The 21,205-nt window shown below is 41.9% G+C and overlaps 1 protein-coding gene across 1 annotated transcript; it reads right to left on the reverse strand.

Moving 5' to 3' along the window:
- Nucleotides 1-3,369: 3,369 nt before the first annotated feature.
- Nucleotides 3,370-19,820, reverse strand: LOC121860638 (DNA repair and recombination protein RAD54-like; the record flags this gene model as incomplete). The annotated part of the gene is given in 8 exon segments (XM_042357906.1): nt 3,370-4,698; nt 12,406-12,569; nt 13,097-13,303; nt 17,091-17,289; nt 17,432-17,585; nt 17,790-17,935; nt 18,707-18,984; nt 19,602-19,820. Coding segments are annotated over 8 exon segments (1,566 nt in total), but the record flags the coding sequence as incomplete, so codon positions are not given.
- Nucleotides 19,821-21,205: the final 1,385 nt, after the last annotated feature.

Consider the following 21,205-nt stretch of genomic DNA (forward strand, 5'->3'; position numbering starts at 1 on the left):
GTCGATACCGTGATGGTTATGTAATTTTTCTAACTATTATTAGCATATGTTGAATAAATGTACCTTTAAGCATTAATGCGTTTCCTTTACACATAACCTTAAATAATAGTGTATAAATAATAATATAATAAGTGGACAAAAATACTAGCAAACTTACCATTTAATTTATTGAAGTGAACATCGGTCCTTACAGTAAACAATACAGTATATACAGTATATACAAGTGTGATGATTGAGGCTTATTAAAAGCCTGACCAGTCAGATGAGTATGATTAGTCAAGGTCTGCATCTTCTTGAGGGGTGTGGGCAGGTACTGCGTCTTATTGTTGTGAGGTGCCGGCAGCTTCTACGTCTTGTTGTTGTTGTGAGGTGTCGGCAGGTTCGGCGATGACAGGCACTCGGCGACTGAAGAAGTTGGTGATGGTGGTCTGTGCTTTCTTGCTTCTCATTTCCCCCTGCAGTTCTATATATGGCAACATAACATTTTCAATAGCTCTCTTTGCTTTAAGGGACCTATCAAGGGAGGGATCAATGTCATAGAGACGAGCAGAGAGGGCCTTACTCATTCTTATCACTTCACCAAGATTATCTAAAGTTAAGTTCTTATTTTCATCATCACTCACTTCATCGTCTGTTTCATCCTGCAGCTCCACTAATTGTTCTAGTTCATCACTTGTAAATGGATCCCCAACATTTCCCAATAACTCTTCTTGCACCTCTGCCGCTGTTAGGTCAGAGAACCCTTCACCTCCAACTTCATTTGCCATAGTTATTATGTTGCGTAACTGAGGCTCGGCTGTTGGGAACCCTGTGAATGTTGGGACAATTTCAGGCCACAATTTTTTCCAACATGATCGGACACAGTTCTGCGACAGTTCATTGTGGCTTTCAGCGATGAAGTTTATGCACTGTGCAATATCAAATTTCTTCCACATTTCTCTGGGTGTCACATCAGCATCCTTATCAAGGCACTCACGAATCATGCTGAAAGTCTTCTCTGCATATTTAGCCTTAAACACGACAATGACTCCCTGGTCCATTGGCTGGATGATGGAGGTGGTGTTTTTTGGCAGGAAAACCACCTCAATGTTGGGGTGGGCAGTCTTGAGTTCTTCAGAGTGGCCAGGGCAATTATCTAGACATAATACTACTTTGAACTCCATGCCAAGTTCATCCAGATAATTTTTCACCTCTCTAGCAAAGCAGTTTTTCAGCCAATCCACGCACAAATCAGATGTCATCCACGCTTTCTTGTTGTTCCTGTAGAAAACTGGTAGCAAGTTCATGTTTTTATTTTTGAGAGCCCGAGGTCGTGCGGCAGTGTATAACAACATGGGCTTAATCATATGCCCTGCCGCATTCCCACATAGCATCACTGTCACTCGGTCCTTCGCAACTTTAAATCCAGGGGCACTTTTTTCCTCTTTAGAGATGTAGGTTCGGCGTGGCATCTTCTTCCACCATAGGCCTGTCTCATCAGCATTAAAAACTTGTTCCGGCCTATAACCCTTTTGTGCTATGTGGTTAGCAAACTCTGCAGGGTATGCTTCCCCTGCCACAGTGTCTGCTGATGCTGCTTCGCCAGTCACTTTTATATTATGCAGCCCATAACGATGTCTGAATTTCTCAAACCATCCTTTGCTAGCTGCAAATTTTTTCAAATTGTCACCATCACCCTGATTATCACCATCACCCTGATCATCACCATCACCATGATCATCACTTTTAGAAAACCTATCATAAAGTTCCTTAGCTTTCTGCCTAATAAATTTCGAGTCAAGTGGTATGCGGCGGCGGTTTAGGTCCTCTATCCAAATGTTCAGTGCTTTTTCCATTTTAATGAGGGCATCATCACGCACATGGCTTGTCACTTTTGATGTCACTGGTGCACTTGAAGCTAAAGCGTGCTTCAGATCCTTTGCACGTCGTTTAATTCCACGCACACTGGATTCGTTGAGCCCAAAGTGGCGGCCAACAGCTGCATAGCTCATACCGCTGTCGAGTTGTTTCAGCACTTCATTCTTCTCATTCAGCGTCAGCACTCGTCTTGCCCTCTTAGGTGTAGATCCAGAGGGAGCAGCAGGTCGTTTGGGAGGCATAGTGATATAAGTTCATGTGATGAACCACCAGCAAAAGTTGAAAATCAAAGACTGTTGCCCACTCGGCTTGGCTGATGTTTGTGTTCAGGGAAGGCGGGCCGCGGGTAGACGCTAGTCACGCCACTAGTGCCGCCTAGCGGCGAAAGTACAAACAAGGCCCGCGGAGTTCAAATAAAGCCAAAATAAAAATCCCGGCTAAATAATCCGTCGATAATCGAAACCGCCGATAAAAAATCCGTCGATAAAGAGGGAGTACTGTACTGTATTGTGTCTGGAAGATATACACCACACTGTGATGCTTATGTACTGACATTTGCATCTGGGTATTTACTAAGAATTACCAATGTTGAGCACAGGTAATATGCATAACCACAGAAGGGTTTAAGTATATGAGCCACATAAACTACCTGATGGTAGCTGTTGGTAAAACCAGAATGGGATGTTCCTACCCCTCACCACTATAAACCCAAGGCACCAGCCAAGAAAATGCAGCAGAGGCCAGAGGATGGACACACCTCAGATAACTCAGTTGCCATCAGGTATGTTGAAGTAAAGTTTTGTTGCTGGATGCCCTTCCTAACAGCAACACACAGGGTGAGAACAGCTGGCAAGGCAGGGTCGCAACTCCCTGAGGTAATCACACTACCCGCCTACCTGTACATGTATGGGTACACTAATTTTTCTCTCCACACTAAATAATTAAATGGTTAGTCTCCGATATATAAAGTACTACTGTACTTTGGAAATAGCTGTTTTTACCTAATTAGCCTAGTTACTAAACATTTAGAGAAAATATATTTACAGTACTATGACCTTTACACCCCTAACAAGCTTCCCTTCTGACTTCCTAATGAGAAAGTAGTTAATCCAGGTTTTTATGCCACCTGACTCGTATGCAATTTGACTACTCACCCACTTCTTAAATAACATGCTGCAGATGTCCGTGTTCTCCATCACAGAAAATCAATGATCTTTGGTCAGCTTACATGGGAGACTTCATGAGTGAGGCCTCCCTTCCCCTGGCCTGTCCATATATGAGGATTATCTCTACCAGCAACCTACCTTTCATGGCTAGGTAACACATTTCTCATCTAACTGAGGGTCAAACACACCAAAACTTACCACAATAAAGATTAATAAAGAACTAGAACAAGACAAAACTAAAGTTTCCTTCCAGTAAGTCAAAGTTAACTATCATTATGTCAGTGTTAAATTCATACACCCTCCACTAAGTTAATTAAGATATGGGCAATAAACCACAAAGTATCCAAATGATGCTCTACACCAACTCTCATCTCCACCTGTAAATGTTACAAGCATTAAAACACTTTATTATATGAAATATTTATTAAAAATAACATCTATTATGTACACAACAAACATTACACTTGTTTTAATATTCAACTTTCTTTTTTACAAGAGAAACAACCAGTATCTGATACTGTACACATAAAACTTATATCAGTCTCATAATAACTAGTCTATCTTATGTTTTCATCAGAGAAAAACAAACTTCATTTAATTATTGTAAAAGTGACTGTTCTATGCATCACTCAGATTAACAAGTAACCAAAATACAGTACTATTCTGAAATACGGTCCCCCCAAAACAGTATCATTACTGTTTCCATCTTTACAATTTGAAACTTGTAAGTTAAATCATAAAAAAGTTCTACAATTATTGTAAACGTAAACTCGATTCTGATATCAAGAGATTATGTTAGAGAAAATGAAAACTAATGAAAAGCATGGAAACAATTAAGAACACAGAAAAGATTGAAATATATATATTTTTTTGAGTTAATAGCAATAGCTTCCCATTTGCTTTGCATCTGAGGGAGACTTATACAATGCAAGTTAATGCCAATTATTTCATGACTTACAGATAGACAAGAGAGGAAGGGAGCAATAGCTTATAGTCACATCATCAATGGCTTTATTTGGTTCAGTATTAATATACAGATAAAATAAATGAGGATACAGTATTTTATTGATACAAATAAGTATTGAATATGAAAAATGTTGAATGATGATTTATATACTGTTATGGTTGGAAGTCCTATCGCCTCTCCTGCTACTTTGTACACCCCAAGAATCAGACTCTTAACCATCCATGTTTCTACTGCTTCGGGTTCACGAGTCTGAATATTGGTGTTCGTGGAGTAGCAGGAGAGGCGACAGGACTTTTGTTTGCAACTGTACAGTACAATAATGGGGAATTATCAACCCCATCTTGATGTTTATTATAAAATGATAACCAATCCTCTCTACCTATAATTCCTACTTCAGTTCTACCCAATAATTCTTTTTATCATTTCTACCAACCATCACAGATTTCATTTTCACTTACCAGCTTGACTCTATTACCACATGGATGAAGTCCAGAATCATAAAACACACATCAAGGTACTATCTTCTGTACATGTGATCTCTGGTGGAAGACAAAAGAGATACCAGCCGCCCAACACTGACGCAGCATCAAGTCCTCCAGTCCCTTTTTGTCTTGACAATGGTGCCACAATGACAAATCACAAGTGCAGTCAGCGTCATCAGGTGGAGGTCGTACCTGGATACCATTCACACAGCGACGACACTTAAACCTGTAAAGAATTTCTCTCTATATAATATACTCTGGAGAATGTGTATGTGTGTGTGTGTGTGTGTGTGTGCACTTGTGACTCTGACCACTCTGTACCTGTATTTAGTGGACAAAGTAAAACACACATGCACACGGTACTTGTACATACATACATTCATAAATGCATAACATTACAAATACAATATATTGTTAAGTTTTGCTTAACATCAAATTATTCTCAAAACCAAGATTGATTCATATTGTAGGTTATGTATCTAAGCTACTGTGCCGAGTAGCAACCTTGTACAGTCGGCCCTTCACATACGCGGGTTTAGCATTCACGGATTCGCAAATACGCGGATTGCCCCGCCAGAGGAATATTCTGTACTTTGAAGTAATTGAAGTACATTCAAATCGCGCGCCATTCAACACGCGCGCGGCACCGAACACGGGACACCGCCCGCTCCCGCAACCTCACACACACACGCATAGCTCTCCCTCACTCAGTCAGTCTCGCTGTAACCACACTTGTGTTGGCATCAGCATTGTAGTTGCAAAAATATTACATTTCCGTGAATGTATTATGTCAAGCACAGTATGAATAGAATATCACTAATATTAGAGTATTTTAACAGAAAACTACTAAAAAAAACGAGCAACATCTCTTGAACTTCAGAAGGTTAGGTAAAGTCTCTTGTTTTCGTCATGTATTTTACCCTAATTTACATTGAAATACATCACGTTTCAGCAAAAGTACTATTTATTTCTGAGAATATGGAAATGTAATATTTTGCTGAAATGACGTACGTATTACAGTGGAAAGTGACGAAAGCAATGACTCGCTTTCTTTCGCTCAAAAGATGTTACCGTAATCGCTTTTTGAATGGTTTTCAGTTAAAAAACAGTTGTATTACAATAATATTCTATCCTAATTCACTTGTGATGCAACAGTTTTTTAACTGAAAACCATTCGAAAAGCGATTACGGTAACATCTTTTGAACGAAAGAAAGCGAAAGTCATTGTTTTCGTCACGATTTTGTCCCACATTCCACTGTAATACTTACGTCATTTCAGCAAAAATATTTCATTTCTGTGAATGTAGTATATCAAGCACAGTATGAATATAATATCATTGTAATATAACAGTATTTTAACCGAAAACTATTAAAAAAACGAGTAACATCTCTTGAACATTGGAAGGTTAGGTGAAGTCTTTTGTTTTCGTCATGTATTTTATCCTATTTTACATTGAAATACATCACGTTTCAGCAAAATTACTATTTATTTCGAAGAATATATTCATTCAGGCGCAGTTTAGGTAAAATATACGTGTGATGTAACATTTTTTTAATTGAAAACGATTCGAAAAACACGTACCCTCTAGCTCTGTTCAAGGAGAGGACTGGGAGAAGCTGTTTGGTGCTGCAGACGATGGCAAGGAAAATGATTTGGATGGATTTTAATGAAAATATTCAGAAATATGGTATCGTAGTATTTATTCAAGTCAATTCGGATAGAATATTATTGTAATACAACAGTAGTGACGATGTGGAGGAGGCGGAGGGATAGAGCGGGGAGGAGGTGACTGGCGGGAGCAGGGACGAGTGGAGATGCTAGCCAGTACATTACGGGTGTATTAATTGTTTTTATAGCTATTTTAGCATTTTAATGTTAAATACTGTACATTACATTTCAACAAAACTACCATTTATTTCTGAGAACATGGAAACGTAATATTTTTGCTGAAATGATGTACGTATTACAGTGGAAAGTGACGAAAGCAATGACTTTCGCTTTCTTTCGTTCAAAAGATGTTACCGTAATCGCTTTTCGAATGGTTTTCAGTTGTGGGATTATAAGGCTAATGATAGGATAGAATATTATTGTAATACAGTACGAGTACAACAGTTTTTTAACTGAAAACCATTCGAAAAGCGATTACGGTAAAATATTTTGAACAACGAAAGAAAGCGAAAGTCTTTCGTCATGATTTTATCCCACTTCCCACTATAATATGTACGTCATTCCAGCAAAAATATTACATTTCCATATTTATTTCCGAGAATATATTCATTCAGTCACAGTTAAGGTAAAATATACTTGTGATGTAATATTTTAATGAAAATCCAGTATCGTAGTTTTCTCTTGTTTCAAATTTAATTAACAAAGATTGATGTTTCAAATGTAATGAACAAAAATTTATGTCCAGTATCTATAAATTAACTTTAATAAATGAATACTTTGTTTTACATCGTCCTGTGCTACCATACCATGGATTTGGCTACTTTGGGCTCGCAAGAGATCTGCCCTGGCAACTGTACCGACACTCACAGCTGGTGGTGTGTTGGTGCATCATTTCCATTGTTTACTGGTAGTTACTGGTAAATATTTTTCAACCTAACGAAACTATTACCCGTTTAGAGGTCGACCCCCAATTTTTGCCAAATAATTTGGTATATACGGTAAATAAGGACATGGGGGGCCAGGGATTTTTTAGGGGGGGGGGGCAGCAATAGTACACGGATTTTTAACATTCACGGGTATCTCTGTTACCTAACCCCCGCGAATGTTAAGGGCCAACTGTATATAAGCTACTGTGCCGAGTAGCATCTATGTACAGTATATAATTACGTGGCAACACTGCACGTGTTATGTGGCAACATTGCCCCGAGGCTGCCATATGGCAAAGCAGTCTAAGTCTGACTTCGTGAGCCGTGCATGGCACACGCTAGTCACCACTTGTATTTCTCCTATCCGAATAAATGGACTTCAGTGTTACCCGGTGTTTCCCTGCCCATCACTGCATTCTTCAGGGAACACTTGGAACCTTCATGGCGCAGTGAGTAGGATCTGTGGACTTACAAGTGTGTGAACAATGGACAGTTAGCCGGCGATGTGCACGTGACTCTTAGTGTGTGCTGTGTTGTGTTTCGCCGCGACGTGCAGTGTTGCGCCATCACAGTGCTTTTTAGTGACGGTGGCAGTGTTAGTGTCAGTGTATTAGTGTGTCTAGAGCTGAGAGTTGAGCATTGGCCTCTTTTTTGTGGTACCCACGGAGTACGCAGGCGTACACCCTTCTCGCTCCGCGCGCACGCACGCACGCACGCACGCACGCACGCACGCACACACACACACACACACACACACACACACACACACACACACACACACACACACACACACACACACACACACACTCTCTCTCTCTCTCATTCACGGACAGAACAGTGGACTCTATGCATTATTTCTGCGCGGTTTATGTCATATATATATGTGGTTCGAGCTGATGAGGCGCCACTTGATATACTAAACAGCGCAGTCCACGCACACTAAGATGGGCGGTAAGAAGGGACAGCGTCAAGATGGGAGACACGACTCCCCACCATCATCTCCTCTACCGGGCACAGATGGAGCTTCTGCGCCCACCGCCCCTCATCCTTCACCTACAGCGACGGACATTGCAACAATTCTGAGGTGGATGGATCACAGAGACGAGCGACCCCGAGAGATGGAACTTCAGAGGGAGGAGACACGAAGAGAGGAGGAAAAGTCGCGTTTTGATGCACTATTGGTGACCCTGGCGCTAACCCACCCTCCCTCACTCGCAGGTTTCGCGCACCAAGGCGCCAATATCCTCCCTCCTCCACCACACCAGCGTCCTCCAGGTATTCTTGCTACTTCAACAGCTCCCAAGGCATCTGTTCAACCCCCACCCGCCCTCTCACCAGACGTCACGTTTCAGCTTTTTCGTGAGTGGAGGCGACGTTGGACAGATTACTCCACGATGGTGGACCTTGACAGCATGCCTCCAAACAAACAGCTCATCCAACTGCGGATGTGTTTGTCGCTGGAGACCCAGAGAGTTTTGGAGCACACGTTGCAGGTGCCTCCCGATTCTACCCCTTCAGTGATGGATGTGCTCGACCTTTTGCAGGAGCACGTTAAGGGTCGGAATAACGAGGCATTGCGTCGCCGCTCCATCACCAGCTGCAAGCAGGCGGAGAATGAATCCTTTGACGACTTTTTTGTATGCTTGAAGAGTTTGTCGGAGGAGATTGACGTTTGCAAGGCGCACAGCCGGGAATGTGAGGAAGCCTGGATCAAGCACGGGATCTTGGCAGGTGTCAGGCAAGAAGAGTTGGTGCAGCGACTCATCCCACTGGACGCTTCCTCCACACTCCAGGTGGTAGTAACTGAATGTCGGTCATACGAGGCCACCAAGTCCGCCACCTCTGCCTTACAAGCCCCACCTGCTGTGAGAGCAATCTCTCAGTACAAGAAGGGTAAGAAGGCGGCCAACAACGTGAAGGCTGCCGCACGTTCTTCCACGCCTCCGCCTAGTGCTTCCTGTGGCAGCTGTGGAAAGCAGCATGGCCCCAAGATATGCCCGGCCGCCGACGCATTGTGTCATGGATGTGACTGTAAGGGCCACTGGTCTAACACAGACAGGTGCCCTGCACGAGGCCACAAGTGTCAGGCCTGCGGTCGCTATGGACACTACGACAAGTGCTGCCGTCAACCCAAGCCCAAAAGCCCGAGACGAGGAGGAAAGCAGCGCACTTCCCTCGGGGTGGTTCGCACGCAGCCCCCTCCAGATGGCCCACGCATCCCCAAGCAGCAGCTGAGTCACATCAGGAGGGTGGAATCGACCACACGCCCCAGGGCTACCCCTTCCCCTACCATCCGCATTGCCGTCACAAACGGTGATGTGTCGGGTCACATCGAGGTGATACCGGACACTGGCGCTGATACTACGGTGAAAGGCCTGAAGCACCTCCAGAAACTGGGCCTCACCAAACGCGGCCTGGGACCACCGCCGCAGCTGCAGTACTACAATGCGGACGGTTCCCAGATGCCGGACGCTGTGGGCTCCTTTCAAGCGGAGATCACTTACGGCGACAGGTTGTGTCACAGATGGATCGACGTGCAGCCTACTCTTGCTACACCCTTGTTGTCGTGGGAGCACTGCAAGGAGTTAGGCGTGGTGCCCAGAGACTTTCCTGAGCAGATCCCAGCTGCTTGGTACACCGCCAGCAGGGTGCGGGAATCAACGAGCGACGCGCCTGGCGCTGCCACACAGAGCTGCCCAGAACCCGCGTCCACTCCCGCCCCGCCTCCACCCAAGTCATGGCTGCTTCCTCTTCACAGCGAGACGTCTACTTCAGCCGCAAGGGCCTACTTCCTGAAGGAGTACTCGGATGTGCTGGTGACGAAGGAGGCCCTACGGACCGCGCCACTGAAGGCTATGGCGGGTCCGCCTATGAGGATACACCTGCGGGAAGATGCACAGCCGTTTGCCATAACACTCCCCGGTTGATCCCTCTCGCCTTCAGGGATTCAGTCAAGAAGGAACTGGATTCCATGGTGGCCCAGGGTGTCATCGTACCCGTTGGTGACGACCCGTCCCCTTGGTGCCACCCTCTAGTCGCTGTGGCTAAGACTAACGGTGGAGTGTGGATTACTACTGACTTGTCTAAGCTTAACAGCCAGGTGTCCCGTCGCGCCCACCCTTCACCCACACCTTTTGGAGCTATACGGAGTGTGGACGCGAAGGTACGGCACTTCTCGACAATGGACGCCCTCTGTGGTTACTGGCAGATCCCACTGAAGAAGGAGGATCAACCACTGACCACTTTCATTACGCCTTACGGATCCTTCCGCTACTGCCGTGCCCCTATGGGATTCGCTGCTACGGGGGACGCCTTCTGTCTCCGTGGTGACATGGCACTTCAAGGCGTGACCAACTGCGTGAAGGTAGTGGATGACGTCCTCCTCTACGATGAGGACTACGTGACGCATCTTCGCCGCATCGACGAGGTACTGACCAGGTGTAGGACGCACGGCATCACTCTGAATGCCGAGAAGTTCGTCTTGGCCACACCTGCAGTGTCTTTCTGTGGCTACCGACTCTCAAGGGATGGCATTGCTGCGGACCCAGAGAAAGTTTGCGCCATAGCGGACTTTGCAAAACCTGTCAACCTTATGGATCTCAGGTCTTTCATGGGCCTGGTGAACCAGCTGGCAGAATTTTCTCCTGACGTCTCCGCCGGGCCTCTCCGCCCCCTGATGAGCCCCAAGAGGACTTTCACGTGGACCCCTGACCATGACCTCGCCTTTCATAAGGTGAAGGAGGCCCTGTCAAGTCCACCTATCCTCCCTACTTTCGACCCAGCGCTCCCCACCGTCCTTCAGACAGATGCCTTGCGCCTGTACGGGGTTGGTTACGCCCTTCTCCAGGATTACGGTGGAGGAAGGTACCGGCTCGTACAGTGTGGCTCTCGCTTTCTCACCGATGCTGAGTCTCGCTACGCTACCATCGAGCTGTGAGGCGTTTGACAAAAGACTCCTGGAGTTACGTAATACTCTCACCCACACAGGACGCTCCCCTGCCCAGATCCTGTATGGTCACCCTCTCCGCTCTTGCGTTCCTGCACACACCAAGGCCTTTGCGAAGGAGTGGCAGACCAGAGCCGAGAGCCGCGACCGCCGCGCCGCTACACGTGCCCAGGACGCCAAGGCTCGGTATGACGACCGTGCCCGCCCTCTTCAGCCACTGGAGATTGGTGCCCTTGTCCGCGTTCAAGACCCAACGACAACACGTTGGGACAAGGTGGGCATAGTGATGGGCGTCGGCCGGTCGCGGGACTACAAGGTCAGGATGCCGAGCGGCCGTGTCTGGTGGAAGAACCGCCGCTTCCTCCGGCCAGTCCCACCCCCTGCTGCTGGCCCCCTGACCGAGGACGAGTCCCCTACACCTCACGAGGATCCGCCCCACAGTGCACCTCGACGCTCGGAGCGACTTAGGACTAAGAAGTCCGCTCAAGACAATGACTGAGCGTGAGGGGGGAGGGAGATATAGGTTATGTATCTAAGCTACTGTGCTGAGTAGCAACCTTGTATATAAGCTACTGTGCCGAGTAGCATCTATGTATATAATTATGTGGCAACACTGCACGTGTTATGTGGCAACATTGTCCCGAGGCTGCCATATGGCAAGGCAGTCTCAGTCTGACTTCGTGAGCCGTGCATGGCACACGTTAGTCACCACTTGTATTTCTCCTATCCGAATAAATGGACTTCAGTGTTACCCGGTGTTTCCCTGCCCATCACAGCATTCTTCAGGGAACACTTGGAACCTTCACATATGTTTTATTTAAAAAGAAAAAGATTCCTACAAATGCAACTGTATGAGGCACACACACATATACAGTAATGAAACTAATACAGTAACATGAAAACATTTAAGGTGTAAGATAATGAATCAAGCTCTTCAAGAACTGGTAACTTCTATTCTTCAAACGTGTTCACCACGGAAGAATTTATTAGTCAAGGCACAAACATACTTAACATTTACAGGAGTTACACTATAAAAGTATTCATGTAAACAAGTGGACATAATACAGTACATGACATTAAAACATTGTACTTTAACCCTCTGGCAATCCTGGCCAGGGTTGGAAATCTTAACCCCTCGTGGTCTTTCAATGCAGGGTGCATCTGTAATAGGAACGGTGTTTCCATTTTAGTAAACATTTGGGACAGTGATCCAGATGCAAAATGCATCCTTAGAGACACATCTGCCAGTCCAGAAGGCTAGTGGGCTGTTTATGGGAGGGTTGCTCTCAGTGTGAGATACGGCTGAGTGGGAGTGGTCGCTTATGGGTGCGCTTAGTGACAAAATCTGAGTCAAAAGACCATGAGAGGGTTTAATAATATTATTCCTCTTACTTGTCATGAGTGTCAGAAGTCGTGTTTTGATTGAGTATAAAAAGCCCCCGAAGATCTGAGATGGAGAAGTGGCGCTGAACGTCTTCCTCACAGTCCACTACACAGCTGCTCAGTGCCTTCTTGTGGGCCTGACGCTGGAAGATCTTCTCCTCTATGCTTCCAGTCTGAGAATAATATATTGATGATGAATTTTCAGCCAAAATCTAATAATTAAATTTAAAAAAAGATCTTTACTCTTTCAAATACATCTTTTCATGGTTAAGGTCCCTTTCTAGAACAACAATGTGAATAGATGCACAAACTTTGGCATGTACATATGATATGGTGATTAAATTATTTATTATTTAATTATTAAGAAGAAAAATCTTCACTGGGAATTGGAAAAAAAATTATTTGGAATTCATTAACCTAATTTCAGTTTTGTTTAGTCACTTTGTAAGTCTTCCACAAACTAAAACAATTATGTTCTGTTCCTTTACTGGGGGTCATAACATGATGAAGTCACTGTACCTAATAAAACAACACATATAACAAAGCCATTTAACATACTGACTGACCAGAAAAAATTCAGGGTCTTCATGTATAAAAATCTCTCCCCAAAATTACATTTCCAGCAGCAATTTTGATAATAATGGATGATAATTTAAGCTTACTAATCAAATTAATGTTCACAGTTACAGACAGTACGTACTGCAAGGAGTCGATATATGAAGCATTTCTTCTTCTGGCCATCGCGCCACACTCTGGCCATGGCCTGGTCATCATTAGCAGGGTTCCAGTCAGGGTCAAACATTACCAGACGGTTGGCTCCTATAAGGTTAAGACCACAGCCGCCTGCTTTACTGCTCAACATGAAGATAAAATCCCTTCCTGCTGGATCATTAAACTGGTCCACAATCTGTTGAGAATGAATAATAGAATATACTGTAATACTGAATTATACTCTGTCTTCAAGATGTGGGCCACTGTCCTACTCACAACACTAGGTTCTATACACTGTACCCGCATTAATTTGGATCGTTATGATTTGGATTTTGACTTAATTCATATGTTTTTAAAAAATAAATTAAACAATTTTGATTCGGAATGAATCCAAAATAACAGAGCAGTTCCGAAAAGCCCCGCAGAGACAGACTTGAAATTTCAATCTTGTCAATTCAACTGTGCTCTCAGGTGTCATCCCACTTAGTCGATTGTATTGTCTTTTTCGTTTTTGCCATCCCACATGGACGATTATTATACATATATATTATGAAATAGGTTAAGATGAATGAATTATAGGAATAAAATATGAATTATACTGTATTATGATATAAAACTAAATTATGTTTGAGTGCATAGCCAGGGAGAGGAGGTAGTGGAGGAAGAGTGATGAAGTGCTGGCTAGACTGAGAGTACAACTTACCACCTCGCGTGCTCAGCAGCCCGTGATCCTTTAATAATGATAGTATGCAATTTCACCATAATTCCCATATTATTTAGGTTCATTTGGTGCCGGGTTAATAAAACATTATCGAAAAATAAATAAATTTCCCCCCAAAATCCACCGTTCAATCCCAGATGAGCTATTGCGCACAGTATCTTACCGGTCTCATTTACAAAGCGGTACACAGCTGATCATTTCTGCTCTCCCTAGCAATGTTGCCAGCACTGTTTTTGTCACTGCTCAAGAGGGTTGGTGCTTACCAGAGGATCTGTCTTGAGCACTTAAAAGGAAATTTTATAGCGTATTTATCAGAACTTAATAAAATTGTAGTGTGTAATGCGTCTCCATATGCCATGGTTTATTCTCTGATCAGTTGTTCAAATACAAAAGTAGCTAAATTAAGCCATCACATACTGTATAAATTAATTTTAAAATAGAAATTACAAATTAAAATGTTTAAGACAATGGTTTAACAGTGCTGTGAAGTTCCTCGTCACATCACCTTTCGCCTCATCATCTCACCTCTCGCCTCATCAGCTCATCTCGTAGTGTGTTACATTTATTTATTACTGTAGTAGTACAGTCGGCCCTTAACATTCGCGGGGGTTAGGTAACAGAGATACCCGTGAATGTTAAAAATCTGTGTACTATTGCTGCCCCCCCCTCCCTAAAAAATCCCTGGTCCCCCATGTCCTTATTTACCGTATATACCTGTGTGTAGTTCGAGTTTTTAAGACCAAATTATTTGGCAAAAATTGGGGGTCGACCTCTAAACGGGTAATAGTTTCGTTAGGTTGAAAAATATTTACCAGTAACTACCAGTAAACAATGGAAACGATGCACCAACACACCACCAGCTGTGAGTGTCGGTACAGTTGCCAGGGCAGATCTCTTGCGAGCCCAAAGTAGCCAAATCCATGGTATGGTAGCACAGGACGATGTAAAACAAAGTATTCATTTATTAAAGTTAATTTATAGATACTGGACATAAATTTTTGTTCATTACATTTGAAACATCAATCTTTGTTAATTAAATTTGAAACAAGAGAAAACTATGATACTGGATTTTCATTAAAATATTACATCACAAGTATATTTTACCTTAACTGTGACTGAATGAATATATTCTCGGAAATAAATATGGAAATGTAATATTTTTGCTGGAATGACGTACATATTATAGTGGGAAGTGGGATAAAATCATGACGAAAGACTTTCGCTTTCTTTCGTTGTTCAAAATATTTTACCGTAATCGCTTTTCGAATGGTTTTCAGTTAAAAAACTGTTGTACTCGTACTGTATTACAATAATATTCTATCCTATCATTAGCCTTATAATCCCACAACTGAAAACCATTCGAAAAGCGATTACGGTAACATCTTTTGAACGAAAGAAAGCGAAAGTCATTGCTTTCGTCACTTTCCACTGTAATACGTACATCATTTCAGCAAAAATATTACGTTTCCATGTTCTCAGAAATAAATGGTAGTTTTGTTGAAATGTAATGTACAGTATTTAACATTAAAATGCAAAAATAGCTATAAAAACAATTAATACACCCGTAATGTACTGGCTGGCATCTCCACTCGTCCCTGCTCCCGCCAGTCACCTCCACCCCGCTCTATCCCTCCGCCTCCTCCACATCGTCACTACTGTTGTATTACAATAATATTCTATCCTAATTGACTTGAATAAATACTACGATACCATATTTCTGAATATTTTCATTAAAATCCATCCAAATCATTTTCCTTGCCATCGTCTGCAGCACCAAACAGCTTCTCCCAGTCCTCTCCTTGAACAGGGCTAGAGGGTACGTGTTTTTCGAATCGTTTTCAATTAAAGAAATGTTACATCACACGTATATTTTACCTAAACTGCGCCTGAATGAATATATTCTTGGAAATAAATAGTAATTTTGCTGAAACGTGATGTATTTCAATGTAAAATAGGATAAAATACATGACGAAAACAAAAGACTTCACCAAACCTTCCAATGTTCAAGAGATGTTACTCGTTTTTTTAATAGTTTTCGGTTAAAATACTGTTATATTACAATGATATTATATTCATACTGTGCTTGATATACTACATTCACAGAAATGAAATATTTTTGCTGAAATGACGTAAGTATTACAGTGGAATGTGGGACAAAATCGTGATGAAAACAATGACTTTCGCTTTCTTTCGTTCAAAAGATGTTACCGTAATCGCTTTTCGAATGGTTTTCAGTTAAAAAACTGTTGCATCACAAGTGAATTAGGATAGAATATTATTGTAATACAACAGTTTTTTAACTGAAAACCATTCGAAAAGCGATTACGGTAACATCTTTTGAGCGAAAGAAAGCGAGTCATTGCTTTCGTCACTTTCCACTGTAATACGTACGTCATTTCAGCAAAATATTACATTTCCATATTCTCAGAAATAAATAGTACTTTTGCTGAAACGCGATGTATTTCAATGTAAATTAGGATAAAATACATGACGAAAACAAGAGACTTTACCTAACCTTCTGAAGTTCAAGAGATGTTACTCGTTTTTTTAGTAGTTTTCGGTTAAAATACTCTTATATTAGTGATATTCTATTCATACTGTGCTTGACATAATACATTCACGGAAATGTAATATTTTTGCAACTACAATGCTGATGCCAACACAAGTGTGGTTACAGCGAGACTGACTGAGTGAGGGAGAGCTATGCGTGTGTGTGTGAGGTTGCGGGAGCGAGCGGTGTCCCGTGTTCGGTGCCGCGCGCGAGTTGAATGGCGCGCGATTTGAATGTACTTCAATTACTTCAAAGTACAGAATATTCCTCTGGCGGGGCAATCTGCGTATTTGCGAATCCGTGAATGGTAAACCCGCGTATGTGAAGGGCCGACTGTACTGTACTGTATTTACTTTATTATTACTGTATGTGTACTTGAAAAAATATTTGTTTGCTTGCACAGTATAATTATAAATAATTTAGTTTATGTGGCAGCAAAGGCATGGCAAGGTGCAAAAACTGAACTGAAAACAAATGAATAATTGAACACAAAAATTAGGAAAATGTGAAATAATGTCAAAATATTCCGAACTCGGTTAATTCCGATTTTGGGGTAATTTGAGTGACCCAGACCCTTCTTTTTGTTGAATTAATGAGGGTGTGGTGTATCTTTTTTGGTTAACAAGAGAAGCAAAAATACAGTAATAGAAAAAGACTACCCGATACAGTATTATAAATGTAATAAAAAACAAACACTGTAGGATCTGTTACCTTGGCTCTCTTTTTAATAGACATGGATCCATCCAGACGAACATAAGGATAATTCCTGAGGGCAGCCAACTCCTGGAACAGATCAAGAGTTTGTGTGTAGTTGGAGATGAGAACAACCCTGTCGTCTGATGAGCTTCGAATCAATGCCAGAAGTGTATCCAGAACAGACACTTTACCGGACAACTCGGGACGCAAGCGTCTGTAATGACAAGACCAAATTAAACAAATACTGCAGAAATTCACCACTTCACAATAAAATAATTTTCTTACCCAAAGACATCAAGATCCCCAAAAACTATCAACACTGAGGCAGAACTACTGCAGCTAGTGGAGGTACTGACTTGGGGTCGTGTCCTGAAGGGTACAAGTCGTCCAACTCCACATATCCAGGCTCACGGGCTTTCACCTTATCCCACAACAAATCGGGATGGTTGCATAACTTTTTCATACTAGTTATTGCAGCTAGAGCAGTGTTCCCCAATCGACCATCAGAGCCTGTAGAAAAAGAAGTATTGATTGACTGATTAACTGACAGCATGTTAATGTACCCTGGCATCATAATGTGAAATCTTAACTCCTTCACTACAGGGATGCCACTTTTAATATCTTATTTAGCTAGCACCACACAATTTCATTCAGCTCAGAAGGGGCCCCATATACAAGGGGTTGATTATGTCAGGTAGTGGCCACTGATTTTACCTGTAATCTCTCTCTTCACTGAGGCAGAGTTGATGAACTTGAGGTACATATCTTGTTGGAGTGAGGTCATCGGACAACACACCACATGTTCTACCTTCACTGGCAGGTACTTGGAGAGGATCTCATTGGTGCGCCGTATGATGCATCTGGTGAGCAACAATGAAGTTACAAATTCAACAATACAGTAAGCTGAACAAAAATAGTTATAATACAGAAAAATTAAAAAAATATAGTTAAAAACAATAATACAGAAAGGTGCATTAAACATTGTGGGTAAGCCAGAAGGAACACCATCTGATCAAGTGTCAAAAAAGAACAAAATCCAGAGACAGTGAGTCTGTGTTGCTGTGTTTCAGTCACCGATGGCAGAAATGGACTTCATCATCAGCATCAAAGTTTTATAGCCATTTTTCATGCTTGTGTGGGTTAGCCGTTATTACTTGATGGCAGTTCTCAATGCTGCATGGTCTTTTGCAGCATCATTGGTCAGGTTCATATCCCTATGGTCATTTCTTACAACCTCTTCACATGTGATCCTTGGCCTACCTCCAGTTCTCTTCCCCTCCACATTCAAACTCATGCATCTCTTGACCCAGTAGATCTCCTCCATTTTTTCCACATGTCCAAACCATGAGCCTGCCTGTATGCAAAACCTTACCAATACTCTCAATACTCAGCTGCCTGGTTAGTTCTCAATGTCACATTACACATCCATCTCACCTTTTCATTTCATCTCACCCAAGTCTATGAATATCATCCTCTCCTCTTTATGTGACCATGTTTCACTTTCATATTCACCACACTTCTCACATCAGTAACAAAAACCTTTCCTCTCACATGGAGAAACTTACACAGTGAATCCCTCAAGGAAACATTCACAATGAATATCTAAACAGAGGAAGAGAGTAATTCATCACCTGCTGACTATAGCAATCAGTTCCTCCAACTTCTCTTTGCCAATCTCGTGGTCTTTGTCGGAGGCTTCAGCATCCCGACTCCTCAGGATTGGCCTTTCATATTTCTTTCTAAACTCCTGAGCTGTTCCCAAAATCCCTGCATTGACAAAGTGCACGAGAGAAAAGTACTCAAGCAGATCGTTTTGAATTGGGGTTCCCGAAAGCAGGACACGGCGCTTTGCCTTCAGACCCATCAGTGCTTGGTAAGTCTGGTTCTCACAGTTCTTTAGTCGGTGACCCTAAAAATAATACAATGAGAAATTATATACAGTACAGTATAAGGACTATTGAAACCATATACTGTATAAAATATTATACAGTATACAGTACAGTACTACTATACAGGATGTTGTGTCATAGAACCAAAAAGGTAGGGTTAGAAGTTCATTAAGAATAGGAATAAGGGAAATTATTTATTGACTGAGGATGTTCAGTTCAAGCTGACTTGCATTAGGCAATACTGTAATACAATTCTTAAAATACAATAAATTTTCTCATTTCCTAATCCCCAATAATCCTAACTCTTACCCAGTTTGGTTCCATATTGGCTGGAAAGTCACCATAACCTGAACAACAATGCAAGAGAAAAAACACAATGGCAGACAAAAGATTTATACCAAACAGTTCGGTACAGAAAAGGAACTTTTCTCTTCACTCCATTTAGGAGGGCGACATTTGTTGCCGAAACTGTTTGGAATAAATATTTTGTCAGCCATTATTTTTCTCTTACCTGGTTCATATACAGTATGTACAGTATATGCAACACCCTAGAATACAAATCTCCATCCTAGTAAAGGGATTTCATTACTTCAAAAACCGTCACCCATTATCATCTAAGAAGCTCAAACACTTTTACCTCATCACAGAGCACGAGGCCCACTTCACCCTGGTGCAGTACCTGGGCGTGCAAGCGAAAAGTTTCGTAGGATATTATCAGTACTGGGTTGATGGGACGCCGGCCAAAAGTCATCATAAATCCCCTGAGGTTGGAATCAATCTCCTTCTTTGTACCCGAGTCAATCGCCAGAACATTTAGTTGACCTTTAAGCCATTTGTTTATCTCATTGTACCAGTTCTGAAGAAAAAAAAATATATATATCATCACCTTGTGGCCATTTTCCACAATTGTATGTTACCTTTGAGTACAGGGTCCTCTCTGCGTTGAATAAAATCATCTGCTGTTAGCCAAATAAAATATCAAAAGTTACATCCACATAGTGAAGAGGTTAAAGTACAGTTGTAAAAGTCAATAAACAATTACCCAGCCACAGCAAGGGTAAATAGATCATAATTTTAAACCTAATATAATAATAAATATATAAATAAGAATCACCTTCAAGGTAAGAAGACTACCAGATATAGTTGTTGCTCAGGTGCTACTGTAGTGTCTTGTTGGCATCTATACAAGGAACAAGGTGCAGTACTGGACATAAAATACCAGTTAACTCCAAAGTTCTTTAAGGTCACTTCATAATTTGAGGGGAAAATTACTCAACATCTTAAACTGATCCAAATCCTCAATCTCTCCCTGTAGCTACCATATGTACTTTGCCTAACATTGGTTTTATAAATTTTTTAAGGGAGTTTTAGAGTAATACAGTAAAACCTCAATTAACCGACCACATATGGGGGGAAGGGGCCGACGGATAATCCGAAAGGTTGGTTAATACCTGTAGTACATAAAGTCTACGGAAATAAAACATACATTTTCAAAGTACCTTTCCGTAACCTACCTCATTTAATTCCCTCTATTCATTTTTGTTCATTTGCCATTCATATTTCAATAGAATTTGCTTTAAAACATTAACCACTTAAGTAAATAAATATGAACCAGCACAGAAACCGTGAATAAAAAATGGAAAAGTCAAAGAACATACAGGTATGTCATCACAAAAATTGTGACCAAGTCCCAGGTTGCTCATCTGACTTTCTACCTCATTTACACACAATTGCAGGGTCTTAATTGCTTCTCTTACTATTGACAACACAACATACATATATTGTTTCTCACTCTTGATTTTTTTTTTAATTTTTTGCATTTATTTATGGTTCTTTATTACTATTATTATTATTATTATTATTATCAATATTATTACATTATCGCCCCCCCAGGCCCCGATGTGGGTCAGTGGCCTATCCCAGGGTGGGCTAATCCCGGTTTAAAAAAAAAAAAAAAAAAATTGGAAAAAATTAGGAGCTCGGGATTGACGGTTCATCCGAAAGTCGGTTAATCGAGGTTTTACTGTATACACATTTTAAAATTTCTTGCCATCTATTTCCCCACATAAAAAAAATACCCCAAACTGATTTAAGCAGCTAATTCCTTCATGTTCCAAAGCATTTAATGTCGTACTTTCAATATAATGTTTGGTGTTGTATCCCGAGTACGTACAGTATTTTCATGTCAACCATCCTCCTACACAACACAACTCATCTTTACCTGGAGATGTTCAGGGTACT

Source organism: Homarus americanus, unplaced genomic scaffold, assembly GCF_018991925.1.
Source record: "Homarus americanus isolate GMGI-L3 unplaced genomic scaffold, GMGI_Hamer_2.0 scaffold11150, whole genome shotgun sequence".
In the NCBI taxonomy this organism is placed as follows: domain Eukaryota; kingdom Metazoa; phylum Arthropoda; class Malacostraca; order Decapoda; family Nephropidae; genus Homarus; species Homarus americanus.